This window comes from Chanos chanos, chromosome 3 (assembly GCF_902362185.1).
Source record: "Chanos chanos chromosome 3, fChaCha1.1, whole genome shotgun sequence".
Classification (NCBI taxonomy): domain Eukaryota; kingdom Metazoa; phylum Chordata; class Actinopteri; order Gonorynchiformes; family Chanidae; genus Chanos; species Chanos chanos.
Genome location: NC_044497.1, coordinates 19,118,107 through 19,140,593, shown reverse-complemented (window position 1 = coordinate 19,140,593; position 22,487 = coordinate 19,118,107). Strand labels below are relative to the sequence as shown.

General features: G+C 39.7%; 1 protein-coding gene across 4 annotated transcripts; it reads left to right on the top strand.

The window, feature by feature from the left end:
- The first annotated feature begins 10,476 nt into the window (after nucleotides 1–10,476).
- wdr48a (WD repeat domain 48a) lies at nucleotides 10,477–20,555 on the top strand. 4 transcript variants are annotated; one of them, XM_030768184.1, is made up of 19 exons: nucleotides 10,477–10,542; nucleotides 12,588–12,728; nucleotides 13,063–13,141; nucleotides 13,249–13,331; nucleotides 13,789–13,918; nucleotides 14,125–14,213; nucleotides 14,412–14,513; nucleotides 15,005–15,229; nucleotides 16,290–16,364; nucleotides 16,698–16,800; nucleotides 17,110–17,207; nucleotides 17,310–17,417; nucleotides 17,617–17,713; nucleotides 17,925–18,017; nucleotides 18,646–18,751; nucleotides 19,055–19,142; nucleotides 19,305–19,381; nucleotides 19,731–19,920; nucleotides 20,109–20,555. In XM_030768184.1, exons 1-19 carry the CDS (start codon nucleotides 10,477–10,479, stop codon nucleotides 20,202–20,204), a joined length of 2,046 nt encoding a protein of 681 aa, XP_030624044.1. In that variant the 3' UTR covers nucleotides 20,205–20,555. The 4 variants fall into 4 exon arrangements, with proteins under 4 accessions (XP_030624044.1, XP_030624045.1, XP_030624046.1 ...); XM_030768185.1 differs by having other exon boundaries at nucleotides 10,495–10,542; nucleotides 13,066–13,141; XM_030768186.1 differs by having other exon boundaries at nucleotides 10,495–10,542; nucleotides 13,267–13,331.
- Nucleotides 20,556–22,487: the final 1,932 nt, after the last annotated feature.

Below are 22,487 nucleotides of genomic sequence, written 5' to 3'. Positions count from 1 at the left end.
GATGGAACTGATAAACTAGCTCTTGAAACTATTTTTTTTTTAATTCTTGATAAATTCAAAACAGTAGAATAAGCTGCACTTCTATCTAGCTGTACTTTTCTCTCTCTCTCTCTCTCTCTCTCTCTTACACACTGACACACACATACACACACACACACAATGATATTAACACACTGTACACACAGTGAAAATAATCCACATAATTCTGTTTCCAGCACTTGGAGACCTGAGATGCTGTATTGACATCTCCCACTCTCTGGCCAATGTTGCTGTCAAAAATGGAAAGCGACGTGATGAGACCCTATTGGATTGCAGTGGTGCTACAAGTGTGATGGCTGCGTTGCCTTAGAGCATCAGCCAACAAACAGCCCGACGAACGCCAGAATCAATGTGTGTGTGTAATTCCTAATGTATTGGAGCAGACCTCTTGTAATAGCCCCCGTCTGTGATAACAATGGATGCGATGGCCCGATCTATGGGCTGCTATGTATAGAACAAAAGATCTGACTGTCCCATTCCCAGAAAACTCAGTATGTACAGTCAAATACAGTTGGCTTTCAGTAACAGCTTTCTACCTGTTAGAATGTTGGTTTAAGCATCATTTAAAATGCAACACTGTCATGAATAGCTTAGATATATTTGTGTTTAAATATGAATATGTGCCCGACATAAATATGAACAATTAATTCATGTTTAAAAAAAAACAGTGTTTTAACTTATATTGTAAATCAAAAGGAAAAGTCCATTCTGAGACTTTTTTGTGTGTTTGTTAAGTGGTACATTGACATTTTAGAGGTTTAGATGTTAGGCATTGGTTATTCAAGTCTGAAGAGAGTATTTGATTGGATGATTGTGACAAATCCTGACTACATTAATTATATGTGGAAAAAAAGCGTTGTCAGGTGTCTATGATTGTTAGCAGTTACTCTATGGTGAGTTTAGAGAGGGCTAAAGATGCAGTAATCTCTTTACGATCTCTATATGCTTTATTCATTCTTAGTTCACTTAGCTAACTTTGCAAAGGCTGATATGAGCTTTGTTTTCTTACTAAATCATCCACATTACACACTGTTACTGTTGACTTTGCGCCTGCAGAAATTACTTAAAGAGGATAACATGTCAAACCTTAAATGAATGAATGCACTAACTTCTCAGTTTTCTGACTGAGCTTGACGGATAACAGTTTTATATGTTGAAACATTGCAATAGACAGATTACACTGAAGGACTCTTGAATTGCCACTTAAACTTACACAGTGGAAGTTTTCAATACTCTTTCATCACTTTTTACTGTACCCTCTCACACGTCCCATGAGTGACTCAGTGGTGAGTGACCACGAGAGACTGCTGGTGTGCTCCACACACTTAAAATCATGGACCTAATCATATGCATTCATTTCTAAAAATCAGATATTAATGTTTATGCATTCAATAATTATGTCTGGGAAATGGCTATATACTGATTAACGGTTTTTGGCGCATGAAAACCACAGGTTTTAACAAAAATTAAAGTAGAGAACTAAACTAAAACCAGGGATTTAAGGGTTTAATGAACTACAAAAGTAACATCGCACATTTAGCCTATGTGCAGCATGAATTGAACTGTTTCAGTTACATCCAAAAATGTGAGCTTAAAAATTTCCAGTTTATCTTGTAAAAGTTCTTCTCTTGTCTAATGAAACACTTGACAGTATATATAAATTTTCCTGTTGTCACTGTACACTGCACCATTTCAAAGACAATTCAACATATTTCTATTCTTAGCTGTCTTTATGGCCGGAATATGCTCTGTTTTAACCACAGCTGAATCCATTTACTTGACTACTGAATAGAGAATTGTGGTTTAATCTCATAATTATATTGATTTAATTTTTACCAGTGTTACACCACACTTAAGCATTTCCTTTGAATAGAGCTGCATTGTATTGTGAACTGTAACCTGAAACGTTAATGGGGGAATCTACAGACAGCTGTCAAAATAAAGGAAACACCATCATAAAGTGCCTTAATAGGATGTTGGACCACAGCGAAAGCCCAGAACTGTTTCAGTGCACCATGGCATAAATTCTCCAAGTCTCTGGAGCTCTGCGGGAGAGATGTCACACTGTTCTTCCATGACAAATTCTATCACTCAGAGTTTTTGTTGATAGTGGCGGAAAATTCACTCAATTGTTTGTCATTATTGGCTGGTTAGGAAATAAGGTGACGAACTATGGCCATATGATTTTTCTCTGAGCATTTGACTTATTTCCACTGATCAGTAAACCACTCTTTATGTTTCCAGATTCTTTTACACTTTACCCAGAAACATGCATTTTGGATTTAATAAGGCGTTTATGCAAGGCACTGGCCACAGAATCTCCCCCTGGGATATACTTAACAGACACTAAGTTGGCATTTGCAGTCAGCTGATTCAGAGCTGTTCAGCTGTTTTGCTTTGCATCTCAAAACGATGCATGGGCATTTCTGTTGAGCTGTGGGCATCTTTAACCACGCTTAGCCCTAGGTTTTGACATCTTTCACTCCGACATTAATGCCAACATCACCTCAGCCACTACTCATTAGCAAGTTGAGCAGTCTTCACCACCGGAGCACCGCACAAAAACCCTACAGCAACCACCTCTCCTTCAAAGGCATGGAGATCTGGACCTCTAACTATAGCAGATGAAATGATGGAAAACTAGGCCTACCTAACACTTTATACCTTTAGGATAATGCAATGCCATTCACTGGACTAAATTAGCAACCACAGCTTTTTGGAAACACCTGCATTCTGTATACATTGTGTTCTTCGCTTTCCAAAGTACTTTCCTTATGTTAGCAGTTTCCTCTACACACACAGTGTATTTTCTTTCCCACTCTTGGACCCAGCTGTGTAGAGAGAAGAGAGTTCAGCTGTGAAACCAAATGAAACATCAGGTCAGTCAGCCAGAGCAGGGAGGCCATGCTTCTCTTACGGACTTGTAAAAAAGGTGATTTATTGTTTTAAACTTCCATATCCCCTCTGCTTTACAGTACAATGCACCTTCATGCTCAGGGCACATCCTCCGAGGGTGGAGGAATGGTTGGACCCCAGAGAGTTCAAGGACAGTTTAAAACCATCACCGATCAGAGCGAAGGACTCCGTTTTGGAGTTTAGGCATGCATGGCACTTTGGTGGCGACACTTCAACCCATCCACTTTACCTCATAAACCTCTTGGTTCTGTTTATCTGTCAGTCAGCCAGTCAGTCAGCCAGTCAGTCTGTCTGTCTGTCTGTCTGTCTCTGACATATATGGAAACAGCATTTTGTTTGTGAGCGTTTCAGCAGTCAAATGCTCAGTGTCCTGATTTTTGAGTCATTTATTAATGTCTTCATCCCCCCGCCCAGCTTGTTTGGCTATTTGTTTTTTCCATGGTGAACATGGTTTCAGGGACTGAACATACGCTGTCATACAGTCTGGCAGGAACATAATTCCAAAAATAATTTGATAGAGACACTTTGCTGCTAATTTTTCAAGAATGACCCTATTTAGCATTTCTGCCATCAGGGAGTGTGTGAACTCTTTGTCTGACCGAGCATAGCCCTATAGACATCAGATTAAAACGGCAGAATAAAAAAACTTCATTTGCTGAGGGCCTGTTTCCTTGAAGCCTCAACATTCCATTAAAAATAACAGCAAAAAAAATAATAGCAGTGGACAAGAGGAATTCATCAGGCAGCCTTCATAGTTCAAAGCTTACAGTAAGGGTCAAAACATAAACAAAAGCAGTTTGCCTAAAAACATCGCTTGTTAAAAAAAACACACACACATCTACGATAATCAAGACATTATGTAAACAATATTATAAAAAATTACTTCTTAAAAGGACATCTGAGAGATGTCAGAGATCCAGTAACACAAACAGAATGCCATGTCTTTATGTAACTAAGGAGCATACTGTTGGATTCTGGACAAATGAGCATAAGGTCATTAAAGAAACACTTTTCCTGACATAGGTAATATGCTGTTTGTTGTACTGCTGCCACTTCATGGATGCATTTTTCCAATCTACAATGAATAAAGGAGCTTGACCAGGACAGCACTCCAAGGTTTAATCAATAAACTCAGATAAAAGACAAGGGGGGGTGGGGGGGAGGGTGGTTGACACTGTGGCCCACATTCTCCCCTGGGGCACCATTCAAAGCTCAGATTAGCGCATGGCCAACCACTACCCTGCCACCCCCCACCCCCCCACCCCCTTCAGCTTCTGTGCGCTTGGATCAAACTGCTCCCCAATAACTAAAGTTAGACTGAGTGGACAAATCCCCTGACACCGCAGGTCATGAGAGACTAAGGAGATGGCCATCAAGGTCAGTCTTCATTTGTCATTTTCACTGCCCCCAGAGACAAATGTCACAACAGAGCACACCCCTTCCACAACACACACACACACACACACACATAAACACACGTGCGCATGCATGCACACATGCACACACGCACATTCACAAGTAAACACACACACATGCACACTCGTAAAAACACACACACACATGCATGTGTGCACATGCATGTACACACACACGTAAACACAAACAAACACACACACACACACACACACACACACACACACTTGTATAGAGATAACACTGTCATGGCAGTGCTAAACAGGGGCAGATTTAAAAGATTTCTTTTCAGCTATCTAAGGGGACCATGGGGTCACCGTAGAGCACATGGTGGAATGACAGACATTTGAGAGGAAAAGGATTATTTACACAGTTGATTTAGACAAACTTAATTGTCTGGAAAGAGCCAGGGACCAACGGGCCGGAAAATGGGTAAACCAAATAAAATAATCATAATAATCTTGCAGAACACAAGCAAGCCTTACACTACATAAGAAAAATAATATTCTACTACACTCAGCCAATGCTTGGAATGTTCCAGAATCCTGATGAGTCTCTTCATCTGGTGACTTGACCCAATGGCATGAACACAGCTTATCAGTCCACTGTCTGATTGTAACCTTTCAATGGACTTATTTGTCAACATTCGCTCCTTGCACAAACTGCGTACAAAGCTCTTGATGCAAACCCATTTTCAGCATACAGCAAACATGAGGAGGATCTGCTGACAGCTTGCATAACCTTTCTGCCCTCCAGCAGCTGAAAACTGTTTATCACACAGTCAAACTAGCAGAGAGTTAAATGTGTCTACAGGATACAGCTGAAACACATACACATACAATACCCCCAATACCCCTATACACGTCTAATTAAAAATTTAGCTAAGCTGATGAGAAAACCGGAAACAATTTTTTTGGTACCTCAGGAAATCACAGGTCCAAATTACACTTAAGAGACAATGAGAAATCCCTTGCAATGCGATGAAATAAAAAGATTTCAGTGACGGCAGAAACCCAGAACATGCTAACAAGGAGTATGCAGAAAGGACAAAAACTGTCTCAAATTGCTTTGGTAGAGAAAATTAGGCGAGGCAGTACTGTAAGGGCACTTGCCACAAATAAATTATGAGCAGCAAAACAAATAATGATCTCAAGGTCAAGCAGGCCTGTGACAGAGAGTGTGTGTGTGTGTGCGTGTGCGTGTGTGTGTGTGTGCATGTGTGTGTTCAACACATTCGGTGGTCCAGTTCAAAATCAGCCAAACTGTTCTGTGTCCGCTGTAAAATCATGTTTGAGAGAAAAACAAGAGTAGCGCAAGGAAGTGTTCAGCAGCTGCACACAAATTATTTCACACAAAATTACTGTCTTTACTGGAGGGATTTTTGTCATAACTGGAAGAGCTGTTTCCGTCTTTTGACTGTATTAAAAAACAGTTGTGTGTTTTGTCAATGACTTGATATTTCTTTTCTTTCCTGTTGTCATTTGGATTAACCTCATCTATAACAAAGCACAACAGAAGCTGTTTGGCAGTAATTAAGAAATCAAATCTACTCAGAGCAAATAATCAGAATGTTATACATTTTAATTGGATACATTTATATATTTCCCTTGTTTATTGCTTTGTAACATGATAGACTGTCTTGCATTGCAATGCCTTTAAATCAAAGGATTGCATACACCATTTTTTACAATTATGAGTTCCTGACAAGAATGCTCTGTAAATTATGAAAATTATATTAGTTAACTGATATTATTCATTTCAAATCTGAATTTTTTTTCTTTGCAGACCAAAGCAAACTTAGAAATTTGAGGTCAGTTATCTCAAACCCATGCTTCTCTCTTCTTAAAGCCTATAATTGAAATCATGAAAGCTTATTGTGAAGAGTTGAGGATAGCTCTGAGAGTGTGGAGGCTGATATAATCTTTTCTGTCAATAAATCATAAATCAGCTATTGACTAATATGATGAATAATACTTTTTTCTGTCATATTTAGACAGCTGTCTCCTGAGTCTGATTACACCATCCAAAGATTTTTCTTCACATTGATATTATGAGTCTCTCTCTCTCTCTCTCTCTCACACACACACACACACACAGACACACACCTAAGGGCTTAAGGTCCACAGAGCAGGCAGGAGAGATCATACCTTCTAACAAAAACTGTAAGAAAAAACAAAATTCAGATTCCTCCATTATCAGTCTAGATTATCCAGTTCACCAACCTTGTACAATGTACAATACAATGTATGATATAAAGTATCATTAGTAAACACCCTAACCTCTTGCTTCAATGTCCATCTAAAAGCATTTGCTGTTACCACAGACGTTCACAAGTCTCTATGACTGAATTATAAATGGAAAGATAAGAGCCCAGTGAAAAGACAGACTTCTCCTTAACATGTTGACCTTTGAAGGGAGCTGTGTTGTTATGCATGCCTTGTGTTCCTTGCTGTTACCATCAAGTTCTTTTCTTTTTTTTTTTTTTACTGCTCCCCAAGCTATGTCCTCATCATCAGTCAGTCAGATTGCATTTTTAAAACTGCATTACTACTACCATTACTACTGCAACAACAACAACAACAATAATAATAATAATAATAATAATAATAATAATAATAATAATAATAATAATGAGGGTGATTTGGATGACAGGGATGGTTGCTTAGTTGGTTTAGGATGTTCTATTCACAGACCATGGTACTCACATTTTCTAAAATGACTGAAAGGCCTTCAACAACGGCCTTTAACACATTAATGTTTGGAACAATCTTCATCGGGTACTGCTGTACTTATGGTGGGTTATATCTAAATATACGTGGCGTATGAATCTGTTTGGGTTGACAGGGTGGCATTTTGCTCATTCTTGACCGCTTCTGCCTAACTTTTTTTGTTGTTGTTTGTTTTTTGTTTGTGGTTAAACTGCTTTTGAACGAGAACGGAATTCCCCTGGAAGTAGGAGCGAATGATTGGTTTCCTGCCTTGACTTTCAGGACCTTGGACAATGCCTTGTGAAATCCACCTTGTTTCTGCGACCTGACAGAATTCGCGTAGGCTTTAGCTAACCACTTCGGCCTTAAAGGTCAGTAACTCTGAAAAGTGACTCCATCCTGCACTGAGGGAAAAACCACAGCGCCGTGCCTTTTACATCGACAATGCCGTGGTCAAAAACAAGGCGCGCGATCCACAGGGCTGAGACACCTGTTAGGTCGCTTTGCTGTAAAACCACCGTATACGAAAGCGCTACTTTTCTAAAGCGATATAGACAAAAATAAACATTTAAGACAGACTCGCGGCAATTCTTTGGACTAAGAAAGAATAACAAATAACTTGATAAACAAATTCAATGAACATGGAGGGAAAAAGCGCGTTTTAACGGGTAAAACAAGAGAATCCAGCTTCAAGCGAATGCATTGGACAGCATCCGAGAGATGTAAATTACGTCGGTTTATCCTATCAAGAAATAATAAGATCATAATAAAATCAGTGAAGTGCCAGTGGCCATTATTCTCATCACCAATACTTTTCCAACAATCGCAATCAACTGCACCATAATACTAAACATGATTAAGAAGAGGGGCATACTACCCCGACTACGTGCACCGCTAAAGAGTAAGGTATAGCGTAAGAGTCGTGCAGCTGCGAAGTCTTCACTCCAATTATTAAGTAGTTGGGCCCAGATATATCTTAATAGGGGGGCAACATTTAATTATACACACCGGTACCTTTAATAATTCGTGATAAACACTTCTGAGTGGACTGAAACCTTGACAACGTCGACTAGTCATTAAACAAAAGGAGAGATCTTGTTTGTTTGACTAACAAAAAATATCATTATGGGACAAAGCACCTTGCTTAACTACGAGTAGACTACGAATGATTTCTATATAAATTTGTAGTATTTTATATTTTATAGTTTGTCCCATTAACTGAAGAGAAAAACAACTGTTTGTGCGGCGCTTGGAAAGTTCTAGACCTGTAATCATCATCACAAAATAGTAACTGATATGGATACTTACATGTGAAACTTCTTTAATTCACAGCATTGCATCCAAGCGCGTCTTTTACTTTAATCAGTTTTGAAATTTCCACCGACCAGTGCAAAGATCCAAAGTCAGGCCATGTCGAACTCTTTTCCGAAAAAAAAAAAAAATCCCGACCAGTTAAAAGAAATCGTTTCAAACGAGGTCTTGCTTTAAAACAGAAAGTTATTTGCTGATACCAAAGTGCGTCCAATAGTTGATCAGGCAAAAAAGCATAGGAGAATTAAATCCCGTTTACATGTCATATTGAAAGCCCCTGATAAGGTTACCTTCCGAATAACTGCCCCATTGATCCTGTTTGCGACTCCTAAATTTCGTTGACTTCAGAACACTAAGTTGGATCAGTCAGTTAAAAACAGCCGCTACTCTAACCATAAAAACACTTTTCGCGATCTCCTTCACACTTTAGTGAATTTAGTCCAAAGGGCAACTTAATAAGAGCGTCAATATATCGCAAGCTCTTGAGAAGGATTGAACGTTTGCCAGTCCCCTGCCAGACCTCTCCGAAAAACGCATCCAAACCATTTGATTGCCCTTGAGTCGCGAAGTGAGGAAGTCAGATGTTTCGTGGTAACGCCTTCTCCCGTGTGTTTCAACAATCTTCTCGCACGAGGCAGACACCGTCTGATCCCCCAGAAACTCTGCAGGAAAAGAAGTTTGTTGACAAAACACTTGATTCGCTGTTAGATTAATACAGACGATGTTACAGTAATGCGAAATTTGTATTTAAACTATTTAGGCGTTTGCAATTGAAATAACGCACTACACGGATAACATCGTTAATCCATATTAATGGGAACATTTTTTGTACCAGTCTATTGTATTAAATTGTTTAAAATCAGGATTAAGGTGCTCAAGAAGACGTTTGATGTATTCAGAGCAACCAAAGGAGGTCGACAGTGATTGACATAAGTGATTCCCTCAGTGACGGCTCCACTGTAGTGTATGTTTCTAAATAATTATTTTGTCTGTCTAAGCTTCTATTGCCATAACAACAATTTATAATCTCACAAACCGTATTCTGTCTTGTGTCATTTTTTCATAGTCAGTTTGTTTGTGCACCAGAGCGCACTTGATTCAATGTTTCCGCGATCTGAGTGGTGTTACGAAGTCCCTAAGGCTTGTAAATTGAAATGCAAATCATCTTCAAATATGAACATGCAACTCCCCCTGTCGGTACAGACTCTATATTGAGATACGTGGAAACGACTCTATATTGAGATACGTGGAGACGTACAGACGGTAGGCTACAGGACACCGAAGCGATGCAAGGTGGTCTCGTCAAATGATAGGCCTACCTGATCAGAGACGCGACAAGAATGTGAGAATATTCTCGCTGAAAATGTTGCTCCAAAGGTAACTGCATTCATCGAAGTTGCAGAAGGTTGACACTAAGGTGGGTTCAAGGGTTACTCTGCACACACTTCAGGGAAATATGATGCCTCTACAGAAATAAGTAAACTTTACTTCTGAATGTACATTCCCGAAAAATAACTAATACTTGAAGTGAAGCATTATTTTCGAAAACTATTTTTTTGATCATCTCAATCAAACTTCGCCACGCTGTCTGTTGAGGTAAAATAATTCATTTAACAAATGCGAGGTTCATTTGGAAACTAAAAATGAACTCAATACGGGTTTTACTTGTCTCGAAACAGTTTTAATCCCAGTGAAGGCCAGCACCTCCAAAGGCCCAGTTGCCATTCAGTACAAAAAAGGCATCTTATTCCTCCCTCAAAACCTGTACTTTACATATCATATTACATGCGACAAAAAATTATTAGATGAATGGCGTGACAAGACCAACACTTTCCAACAACAAAAACAACACCTTCTTCTTCCTCTTCTTCTTCTTCATCCTCTATTACGATTGTAATTATGGTAATGATGATGATGATGGTTATTATTTATTTTTATTATTATTATGATTATTGTTGTTGTTATTATTATTATTATTATTATTATTATTATTATTATTATTATTATTATTATTATTATTATTAGTGTGCGAAAACGAGAGCTCCCCTTCGGCAGCGTCCGCACTCTTTCGTCGTGTGGAAGTGACGTCATGCTGTCAACATGTAAGATGGCGACCCATCACAGACAGAATGCTGCTGGGCGGAGGAAAGTCCAGGTAAATTTCTATTTTCAGTACTGTGCAGTGGCTTGTGCGCGTGTATTTTGTTGAGCGATAATACTTAAAGGTTCTTGGAGTGGACGTGTCAGATGTATGCTTATTGCATGTATAAATCTTTGAAAAACGTATCTGGCACGAAGTGGGCTGAGCTGCCAGACATTCTGCTAGTTAGCATAGCTGTCTGGCCAGTGAGCCCCTCTCCTGTTCTTGCTAGCGCTGATATGGGTGTGTTAATTTTAAAAAAAACTGCCGGCATTTCCTTATTACTCTAGAATAATATTTCATGTGACATTTCAAAAGCAGCCATCAAATACAGTTTACAGCTTGCTTACTGAAACGTCATGTGGGCTTGGTTACATCCATGCTGATTAGCGCGATGAGATCACTGCTCGGAGAGCTTTCTGAAGTGTATAATTGTTAGTTAAATTAGTTAATAGATCGTACTTAAATGTAGAACAGTAGTAGCCAGTATTATCTAATAGTTAGGATGGGATAGCACTAAAAGTCAAGGTTAGTTTATGAACTGTCGTAGGCTGAACAAAGGTTATGGCACTGCTTCCGACAGCCGCTGAATGATAACTAATCAGATGAGTTCTCTGCATGCTGTCGTCAGTAAATGGTCTCTGTGTGAAACTTTTGATTGGTTATGTAGTACTTCACAGATTAGAGCATTTAATGTTGTCGTATGACTAAGTGTAAAAGTTCGTTCGGGAAGTTAATTGTTAACTTCGACGCAGACATTAACCTCAGTTAATCTGTTTTTTAAAAAATCACCTTTTTAATCACGCTTTAAAGCTCGTAAACCTCTAGATGATCTCAGGATGTTGTTTTTCTTCCTAGTATGTGTTATTTTAGAAATGTAGTATTTTAGTAAAATTCTGAAATGAATACACTACAGTAAGCAGTGTATCAGTGGACTCTGCACTAGCTCTTTTTTGTAGGTCAGTATGTTTTGTTATTGTTTTAAATGTTTAGAAGACCTTGTTTCCTTACTCTTTTGATGCACCCCAGTACCTCCTAAAGAACATGTTGGTCTCTGAGATGTGTTTGTCACAGTCTCATTGTCCTAAGCCTTATGAGTAGATTCCTTAGCACAGTCAATGACCTTATATGTTTTAATTTAATTAAAAGCATTAACTTAAATAATGCTTTTGCCATTGACTGAAATTTTGGTTGTTTTTGAGGAATCTATGTCATTATTTGTAATGGATTGGACTAGAGAAAATTCCAAACTTTAGTTTCTAAGATTAGGGTCACTCACATGGGAGGGTTACTGGGTTTAACTGTCCACTGAAACAGTTGCTGTAGAATATGTTTTAATAAGCATAGTGAGCAACAACAAAGGGGGACAATGACACGTTCAGTTTTCATTGACACAGAAATATTGATTATAAAGTGATCATAAACTGACTGTTTGACATTTCTTTGGTATGAGATTATGTCAGAGATGATAATGCCAGTGTGAAACTTGGCTCCATGAAAAGGCATCAACATTTTTAGTGTGTCCTAATGCTAATTTAGGGATGATTACATCACACAGCAGATGAGTAATTTTGTAAATACCAGTGTGTTTGTCATTGTATTCCAATGTGTTGCTTAAATGTTTTGAATGGCTAATGATTCAGGCTATAGATAATGATCTGCAGGATCAAACTGTGTGTTGGTTTTAATTCATGTCTGTGTTATGTATGTTCATCGGCTGAGCTGAGATGTATAACCATATAAGGAAGGATAAAAAGAGTTATACAAGCAAAAGAAAGTTACATGTTTGTTTGACTGATGAGGAATGTCTGACATGGTTTAATGTGTAAAATGCCCTTGGCTTCAACCAGAGTTTATTGTGTCATGTAAATTTAGAATAATGAATTACCTCATGCTTTTAACATTTACTGTATAATACATAAGTGTTCTCAGCCCCAATGATAATCACAAAATAAACCTGCCTGTTTTTTATGGCAATCCATCATGACCTTGTCAGTGTTCCACAAACATATTCCTGAAAAATAAATAAATAAATAAAGTGATGACCTCATGGTGTGCAGGTGTCATACGTCATTCGAGATGAGGTGGAGAAGTATAACCGTAACGGGGTGAACGCTCTGCAGCTGGACCCAGCCTTGAACCGTCTCTTCACCGCAGGTCGAGACTCCATCATCAGAATATGGAGCGTCAACCAGCACAAGGTAAACCCGTTCTACAGCCCGTGGGGCACGTAAACCTGGAACATGTAAACCCTTCAGTGAAGAAAAATGACCCTCATAACAGCACGTGTTGACAAAGTGGGGCTGACAGTTACGTGAGGGCAGTCATAGATAAATTGGCCCAAGAGCGGGTTATACAGGAAGTATTAGGGTTCAGAAGCTGTTGGCAGGACAGTGGTAAAGAACACATACATGCTTTTATTGGGACTGTGGTGTTGTTACAGATGAATTGTTTGGCTGCAAAAGCTGTTGGGCAGGCACTGGTAGAGAGCACATACATGCTGATATTAGAGCTGTTGTGTTGTGGTTTTTCCAGCAGGACCCGTATATAGCGTCAATGGAGCATCATACGGACTGGGTGAATGACATTGTCCTCTGCTGCAATGGAAAAACACGTGAGTGACTTTTACATACACATCGATGGGAAATTATAACAGCAGAACTGAATCATGTCTCTGTGTTAAATGTGCTCTCTTAATAATGTTGTTTTGTTGGTTTTCAGTGATTTCAGCTTCATCAGACACGACGGTCAAGGTCTGGAATGCGCATAAGGGGTTTTGCATGTCTACGCTGAGAACACACAAGGTAATCTTATCCATCACTAGCAGTTCTCCAGTCATGTCTGTCCCTGCTGAATCATTCAGCACAATCTACAATCAGTTACCAAAAACATACAGTATTATTACTGCATTAAGCATATTTCTGCTGCTGTCACAAGAGAAACAATGTTGGATTTGTCTGGGTTTTTTTTTTTTGTAAGTTTAGTTTACAGCAGCTTTCTTTGCCAATAATAATGCTGAATGGCCCAGCTTTAGTTAGGGCAAAATGAATGCTTATATGAATTTAAAAACTTTCAGATTCTTTATGCTGTGATATAAGTTAAAACAGTGTACCTGTATGTGTTTGTGTGTGTCTCAATGTATCTGTGTGTGTATGCGCGCACGTTTGGTGTGTGTGTATGTGTCTGTTGGTTGCTTGTGTTTGTGCATGTGTGTGTGTGTGTGTGTGTGTGGTCTGTGTGGTGTGGGTCTTTTTCATGCAGGACTATGTTAAAGCCTTGGCGTATGCTAAAGACAAAGAGCTGGTGGCGTCTGCAGGTCTGGACAGACAGATTTTTCTCTGGGACGTCAACACACTCACAGCACTGACAGCCTCCAATAATACTGTCACCAGTAAGACATCTTTCATGTACTGCCACAGGACGTGCTGGAACCCCCCCCGTTTCTTATGACGAGTTCTGTAATAAGACTTTTATATGTCAGTAATGTAGTGAATACGCCTCAATATCAGATGTTTTTTAATTCTGTTTTGCATATTTTCATATTTTTAAGACTGTGCCTAAACCTTTAGCCCTTTTTTTTTCTTTAAACAAAAACAGCATCTTCACTCAGTGGGAATAAGGACTCAATTTACAGTTTGGCTATGAATCAGATGGGCACAGTCATTGTGTCAGGATCCACAGAAAAGGTAAGTCTGCAGAACCAAGACTAAAGCAACCGGTTCAGTGTGTGTGTGTGTGTGTGTGTGTGTGTGTGAGAGAGAGATTAGGTGGACTGTTTTATACTCATGCATTAAATGTTTCTTCATGTTTGATGTTTTTCTCCTTCTATGTTTAGTTTTCAGGGCTCTGCTTTGTTGTATTGATTTCTTTATGTTTTGTGTAAGGTTCTGAGAGTTTGGGACCCACGGACCTGTGCCAAATTAATGAAGCTAAAAGGACACACGGACAATGTCAAATCATTACTCTTAAATAGAGATGGCACCCAGGTAAGAGAAAGCAATGACCTTGTAAAAATCAACATGACTGAGAAAACAACCTGTAAAAACAAACATGACTCAATGAAGCAGATCACAGTTTGTACAGTTTTGTTCATCTCTGAGACTTAAGTGTCAGTGAATCTATAAAGGACCTGATTTTGCTCTGTGTTCCCTCAGGAGAGAGGAACACCAATGTGTGTCAAAACCCTTTTTACAATATGAAAAATGCCGACTAATACAACAAAACACCCTTTTTTCAACATGATGTTTTATCTGTTGTCTGAGTGGGTAGCATTGCTAGGCAATGTTTAATTAAAGTTCACGACTGTTTTCAACATCGTGCAGTGATGGGTTCTTTAAAGACATGCCTTTCCTCTTTAAGCCTTTTGTGTTAGAGGCATGCTGCCTCTCTGTGTGAAATGTTAAAAGTGGAGCATTAATGAGGTAAATCTGATACTGTTTAACTAACCCACACTCTCTCTGACTTCCTGTCTGCGCAGTGTCTGTCAGGCAGCTCGGACGGAACCATCCGACTGTGGTCGCTAGGCCAGCAGAGGTGCATAGCGACGTATCGCGTGCACGATGAGGGTGTTTGGGCCCTGCAGGTCAACGAGGCATTCACACACGTCTACTCTGGAGGTCGTGACCGTAAGGTCTACTGCACGGACCTGCGGAACCCGGACATCCGGGTGCTGATCTGTGAGGAAAAGGCTCCTGTTCTGAAGGTGAGCAGACGGGGAAGGGATGTCCTCTTTACCTGCCCTTATTCAACACTGCCCTTGGGTCTTGTTTTTTCTAGAGGTGCCTTGATACGAGTTTTTTTAAGATTGATGCAAATACCAAGTACTTAGTTGTGGAGCATAGGCTGAGGCTGAATACAGGTACAAGTGTGTATTTGAAGCATTGTAGTTACTCAAAGACTTATGTAATGTTGTAAAATAAAATAATATGTTTACCTTCAACAAACAAAGTTACTAAATACAGGCCAGTAACACAGAAATGTTTAACTGCCTTCTCTACAAAGCCATTGGGCACCTGACTAGCTGATAATAAACATAGATGTGACTTCTGTGGGTAAATTTAAGGGGAAAGGTTTTGTTTTTTTTGTTGTTGTTGGGTTTTTTTTTTTTTGGATAAAAGGAACCATTCCCTTTCCTCACTTCTAAGTCTGTTTCCTCTCTTGTTCAGAACTTGAGAAGCTGTGTTAAAAAGTCACTAGCTCTCAAGACTGGTGCATGGTGCCCCAAGACATTTTTGAGCTGTGGTAGCCAATGAGGGAGTAGGATTTCATTTTGCTCTGCTGTTAGTTTTGCAGCGAGTTTATAGGTTACATCAATATACGTCAGCCTACTTGGAAACATTAAATTATGATGCTGATACCAACTATGCATGTTAACCACATTGTATCGGCCTAATACAAGTACCAGTGGGTAATATCAGTGCATCTCTAGTTGCCTCTTGCCCTAGTCAGTATGAGTGTGCAGCAGAGGCCAAACCTGAGAATGAGATTTGCGCGAGATGCTAGCCTTCAGTAAACTCACTTAAAGGGTTAATATTAGTCTTTAAATATTTAATGGAAATACTCAGATCTTGGCGGGGGCAGTGCTCTTGGTCTAAGAGTGATCCTATGCCAAAGATCTGAAAAAAACAAGAACTGCAAACAGTTTTTCTATCATAAAACCAGGTGTGCTGCGTACAGTGGACTGACTGCATAGGTAAATGTAGAGTAGGTATGAGATGACTTGATGAGTGCACTGACTGGATGTGTTTTTTTCCCTCTGTCAGATGGAGCTGGACAGGTCAGCAGACCCTCCGTCAGCCATCTGGGTCTCAACCACAAAGTCAACTGTCAACAAATGGGTAAGCAAAGCTACACTACATACACTACATGAAAGTCTGGCATTCTGTCTGCAAAGCAGTAGTAGTGGTAATAGTAAATGTGTGCTTATTGTCCAGTTGAAAGTGACTAGTTGATTAAGGAAGATGAAAAAAAGGGCTGGTGACCTGTTGTCTTGTTATGTCTGACCTTATTTGTCTGATTAATTGCCAGTTCTGTAGAAAGACACTTTGTGTTCAACAGAGTGGAAATAACTGTTCTTTAAATGTTTATTAATTACATTAATAACATTCTTTGAGTGTGTGATTGTTCATACAATATTTACATTTGTATCTTTGATAATTCTCTCACTGCAGTCTCTGAAGGGGATTCATAACTTCCGAGCGTCTGGTGATTATGACAATGACTGCAGCACTCCCCTGTCCCCTCTGTGCACACAGCCAGAGCAGGTCATCAAAGGTCAGGCCTCAAACACAGCCAGCTTAGCACAAAACTCACAGACACGATGAGTTTATATTTGTGTGGGTGGTCTCTGCTGCACTCGACATCCTGTGTTACAGTGATGTAAGCTGTTCAGAGAATTTTGTTGGGGGGTGGGGGACAATTTCATCCAACTTTTTTGTTGTGTAGAGAGATGGTGCCAGATTGCTAGATCTGTATAATTGTGCGAGATTAGAATTATGTATGAACATAAAGAACCTGAATGGGTTTGTTTTCACAGTTTGCTTTTTTCTGTTTGACATTGTTTTACCTGTATGTGTCCTCTAGGTGGAGCTAGTATAATCCAGTGCCACATTCTTAATGACAAGAGGCATATATTGACCAAAGACACCAACAACAACGTAGCCTACTGGGACGTGCTGAAGGTGTGCACTTCATGTATTCTTATTTACTTGCTTTCATTTGCACAGAAATCATATCTCTGCCCCATGCGCTCTGACTGATGTAATGACATTCTCTTTGAAAAGGCGTGTAAAGTGGAGGACTTAGGAAAGGTAGAATTAGATGAGGAGATCAAGAAACGCTTCAAGATGGTTTATGTGCCAAACTGGTTTTCAGTGGATCTCAAAACTGGGGTAAGTAAACAAATGCTTTCATATAGCACACTGAGGAGTATTGAGCTGTTTTCTAATAGTCCAGGCATCCTGGATTCAATCTAAAGCCTCAGACCAAAAACCTTGGGATTAGCCTTTGCAGTTTGATTGTTTATTTATTCATTTATTTTTGCATGGTAAACATTTCTGTGCGTATTTGATGATGGTATCTGATGGATAGATGCTGACTATTACTCTTGATGAGAGCGACTGCTTTGCTGCCTGGGTGTCGGCCAAGGATGCTGGATTCACCAGTCCAGATGGATCAGACCCAAAGTGTGAGTGCTGCTCAATCTCCCTGCCTCCAGCATTCAGAGCTGTGAATAGCACAATGCTGAGTGAGCTTTCTATTAATGACATGCAAAACTGTCTCAAAGGGCCATTTTCTCTCTCACATAGCTTTGCTCAGTCACGTTCCTGTGTTGTTCCAATGATTTCTTTCTCTAGAATTTTCCAACCTGCCTCGTTATTGCTCTACTGTGTTTGTAGTGAATCTGGGCGGACTCTTGCTTCAGGCCCTGCTGGAGTATTGGCCCAGGACACACATTAACCCCATGGATGAGGAGACAGAACTGAACCACAGTGAGTAACCCATCACTGGTTTGTCTGATTGATTGATTGATTGATTGATTGATCAGGGTTGTAAGCCAACAAGCAGAAAAGGCCTTAATAGATCAGCCCAATGTTGGAATTTTCTGAATGTTTTACCTGGATTTTTCATGATTCTGACATATGTTAATAGTCTGTGATTTGGATTTCCTCTGATTAGGTGTTCAGATCAGAGCTGAAATGCGTACTCTATGAACTTCTGCTGCCCCCCCCTCGTTACAGAATCATGTTAATTTCCTGCTTCTTATTGATGACACTGACCTTCCATTAATGTATGAATATAGTAGAACATCAGTAATTTAACCAGTCATCTTCTTTATTAAAACACGATCTTTGCGACTCGCACATGAGAATGAGGGTATTCAGAAAGTCTCTTTGAATGATGTTTGTCCCTTGTTTACCCAGCCTTTCCAGAATCTGTTACATTACCAATGAATTCTGGATTAAATTATTATGACATGTTAAGAAGTCTTAGCTAACAGTGCAGAGCTCATCTTTGATTCTCCAGAACACTTAAGTAACTAATCTGAGTCACCCCTAGTCTGGAGTGGGGTTAACAGTTACCTGAGGATTAGGCAGTTGTGCGTGTGTGTGTTTTCAGTGAATGGAGAGCACGAGAGCCGGATACAGAAAGGAAACGGTTATTTCCAGGTGCCGCCACACACTCCCGTCATTTTTGGTGAGGCAGGAGGAAGGACACTGTTTAGGTCAGTATCATTTCTTCCAACAGTCCTTCGGGTGTATTCATAATCACATGTTTGTGCTTACACGGGTCTTATGTGCCTGTAATACACAGCTAAACAATAAAGGGTGCCCTTGCTCTCTTACACTTATTCACATTTCACATGTATCTTAACTTAGTCAGGAATTCTTTAGTTGGTGCCCTCCAGTAAAATTGAGGGACTGTAGCCGTTTAAGACGCGCGCATGCGTGTGTGTGTGTGACTGGTAGTGTCAGGTCCTCTGTGCTGTCTGTAAGATGTTCATTCCAGCCCAGGCCTTCTCCTGCAGGCTGCTGTGTCGAGACTCTGGGGGCGAGACTGAATCCATGTTGCTGAATGAGACTGTTCCACAGTGGGTGATTGACATCACCGTGGATGTGAGCTCTACTCAGATTCTCCTTTCATTCACATATTCTAATCTGAACTGACTAAGTCTGGATTTTTTTGTCGTGAAGTTTGTGCAGGGGATGAGTTTACTGATGAAGTCTAATGATTTGCTAATGATGTCCTCTGTCTTTCTTCTTTTTGTATTTTTCCAGAAAAACATGCCCAAATTCAACAAAATCCCCTTCTACCTCCAGCCCCACTCGTCCTCTGGTGCAAAGACATTAAAGAAGTAGGCGGCTCTGGAATACCTCTGGTTTCAGCATGTTGCACAGACATTGGGAACAGACTCTCTTATTTGGGGCTTTTAGTTTTGGTGAATCCTGGTATAACAAAGCAAAGAAGAATGTGTCACCTCATAGTGCTTTCATTAGCATTCCTGTCTTTTTTTTTTTTATGAAAAAAAAGGACACAAAGTTACTTTCTGATTAAAGAGCTGAGTAAACTTGGCTTAAGTTCTGTTCTGATGCTGGAAAGGGTGACTGATTGTGCCTGGCTGAATTCTAGTTGGATTGATTGTGTGTGTGTGTTTGTGTGTGCACGCGTGTCTGTGTGTGTTTGTGTGTTGTTGTTACCCACAGGGATCGGCTGTCAGCCAGTGACATGCTGCAGGTGAGGAAGGTGATGGAGCACGTGTATGAGAAGATCATTAACTTAGACAGCGAGTCTCAGACGGGCGGCTCGGCTGGAGAGAAGCCCAGCGAGCAGAAAGAGGATGAGGACATGGCTGTACTCGCCGAAGAGAAGATTGAGCTGCTGTGTCAGGACCAGGTGGAGCAATCTTTACATACGTACAACAATATCAACACAACATGCAACTATACTCGTACAGAAATAAGCATACAACACAATGTATCATTATTAGATGGCATAGGAATGAATGCCTCTGACTGAGATTGGTCTTTTTGAGTTCCTCTGTCTCTATATTTGTGTCATATTGGTTTTGTTTGTTCTTGAAGGTTCTGGACCCTAACATGGACCTGCGGACGGTGAAGCATTTTATATGGAAGAGTGGAGGGGATCTGACGCTCCACTACCGTCAGAAGTCCACGTGAAGGAGAGACATCAGTTACTGGTCTCCCCACCCCCGCCCCGACATCCACTTTTCTCTGTAACTGTCCACTTTACATCTCTCCTGAGGGTGCCTGCCTGGACCTCCAAAACCCGCCAAATTTCTCGTGTGTTACTGCTTTCAGGAGCACGACATTTGTTCAGATGCACGCTCATCTGCACAACAGGTCCGTCTCAACACCAGGTCCACACAGCCTGCTACCCAACTATTTCTGAATTTAATAAAACTAGTCACTCGAATCTCATCTGACAGGACATGGCGGGGGCGGGGATTAAGAGGACAGTAATAGAAAAAGGCATTATGATATATATATGGCGAGAGCGGACAAGAAACAAACAGGGATTTTTTTTTTTTTTTTTAAGAAATGACATCCTTGAGGTTTTTTGTGCATTATTTAATATGCCTTTTGTTTCCTTTGTAATTAAGATTTTTATTGACATGGATTGTTTTTTTTTTTCTGTGTGTCTGATGCAGAAGTTTAATTCATGGACACGCTGTTTAGTCGATCAGATTCGTTCACTGACTGCTCGTGTTTTTTTTTGCTTTTATTGTCGTTTATGTTGTCTGCTTCCCCCATTTAAACATTCCAGAGACGTGTTTGCTGCCAATGGCATCTTACCACCAAATAAGTCTTTGGACAAAGAAGTGTAGCGTTACAATCTGGATTGAATCTGGATTTAAATGCAGTGGCTTTTCACACAATCAGGTGTCTCATAGAATGTAAAGGAGCTCACAGAATGCTTGGGAAGGTTCTTTCCACTCTTATCCCATGATGCGTCTTTCTCTCACTAATGCTGTGTCCTGTTTGTTTATGCCATTGTTTTGTAAATAGAATGTAATTATTTGTCTTCAGCTTGACCCAAGTTGTTCACCTGATGATCAGGATGTTTTTATTTACTTTTTCTTTTTTTTAAATGTAAGTTGTTTTCAAAAGGGTGCTTTTCCATGTCAGATATGACAAACGGGTGAGGAGACAGGTCTGGTCTTGGCTTGGGGCAAATTTACAACATCAAAAAAACACAAAAGAATTCAAATAAAATGAAGGACTGGACAGTGCCATTATAGAGGAAGAAATGCAACCTTTTCATGGGAGACAAACGAATCATCTGTTGCTGTGAAAAGTAGCTCTGGCCACCAGAGCAGTGGGTACTTCCATTGAAATTTACAATGTCTTCTCTCTCAGTTATGACACTACTTGGTTTCACTTAGAATGGAATGCTGCTAACCAATGACCCTCCTTCACACAGACAGGAGGAGGAGAGAACACTGTTTAGGGCTGGTAATTTCAAGGGAGGAAAACAAAAAAAGAGACAACTCACTTAAAGAGGGATACTACTGGATGGGGAAAAAAATAATTTGTTTATTTATGCAAAAGAAATAGAACTGTGCCCTGAAAATTAATCGAATGAGAAATTTGAATTGCACAGTGTTAAAGAAAGTGTATAATAATAATAATAATAATTTATATATATATATATATATATATATATATATATATATATATATATATATTAGTTTAGTCCAAAAAAATAATAAAAAATAAAACTTTAACAGAACTTTAACAGTCTAGGTGTTTAATAAGCTCTCTAAATTACACAAAATACCCTAGGGAAACAAATTGAAGAGTCCATATCCAAAAACCTCTGTATTTATGCCCCATGTGTTAATTGTAATCATATGTAGTATATTTTTGGGTAAATAACAGCAAAATAAATTAACCAACATTGAAAAGTGAACTACAGTTGCTTATCTTTCAGTGCTTTGCCTAATGACAAGACAGTTGCCATCACCTGGCAGAGAAAGGAAGGAAACCTCGAATGTTTTACCGCTTCACTCTAAGCTTAAATGGACCATTTTTATTAGTATGAAGGAGTGAAGCTGCACTGTACTGCACTAATACTACATTCATAATACACTGACAAGTCTCTCATATCACCCTCAAGGGAGTTTGTCCTCTTAAAGATAACCAATCCCAACACTGGAGTCCTCAGTGACATATAAATCAGATACAGGTAGGTTATCTGCACTATGCCCTCATGTCCAGCAAGCGACATGAAAAAATAAGTTCACTGATCTTCAAGGTGTGTCTGCTAAACCAAAATGGCAGTAGAATGACTAGGTTGGACTAGCTAGGAAAGCTTGAACGGAAATTAATAGCTGGTTGAAAAAAGTGAATGTCAAAATAGTTTTGACACAAAGAGCAGCGCTTCAGATTCATATGCAAATAGGCTTAAAAAGCAATTATTCCGCCTATGCGCAGGTGTGG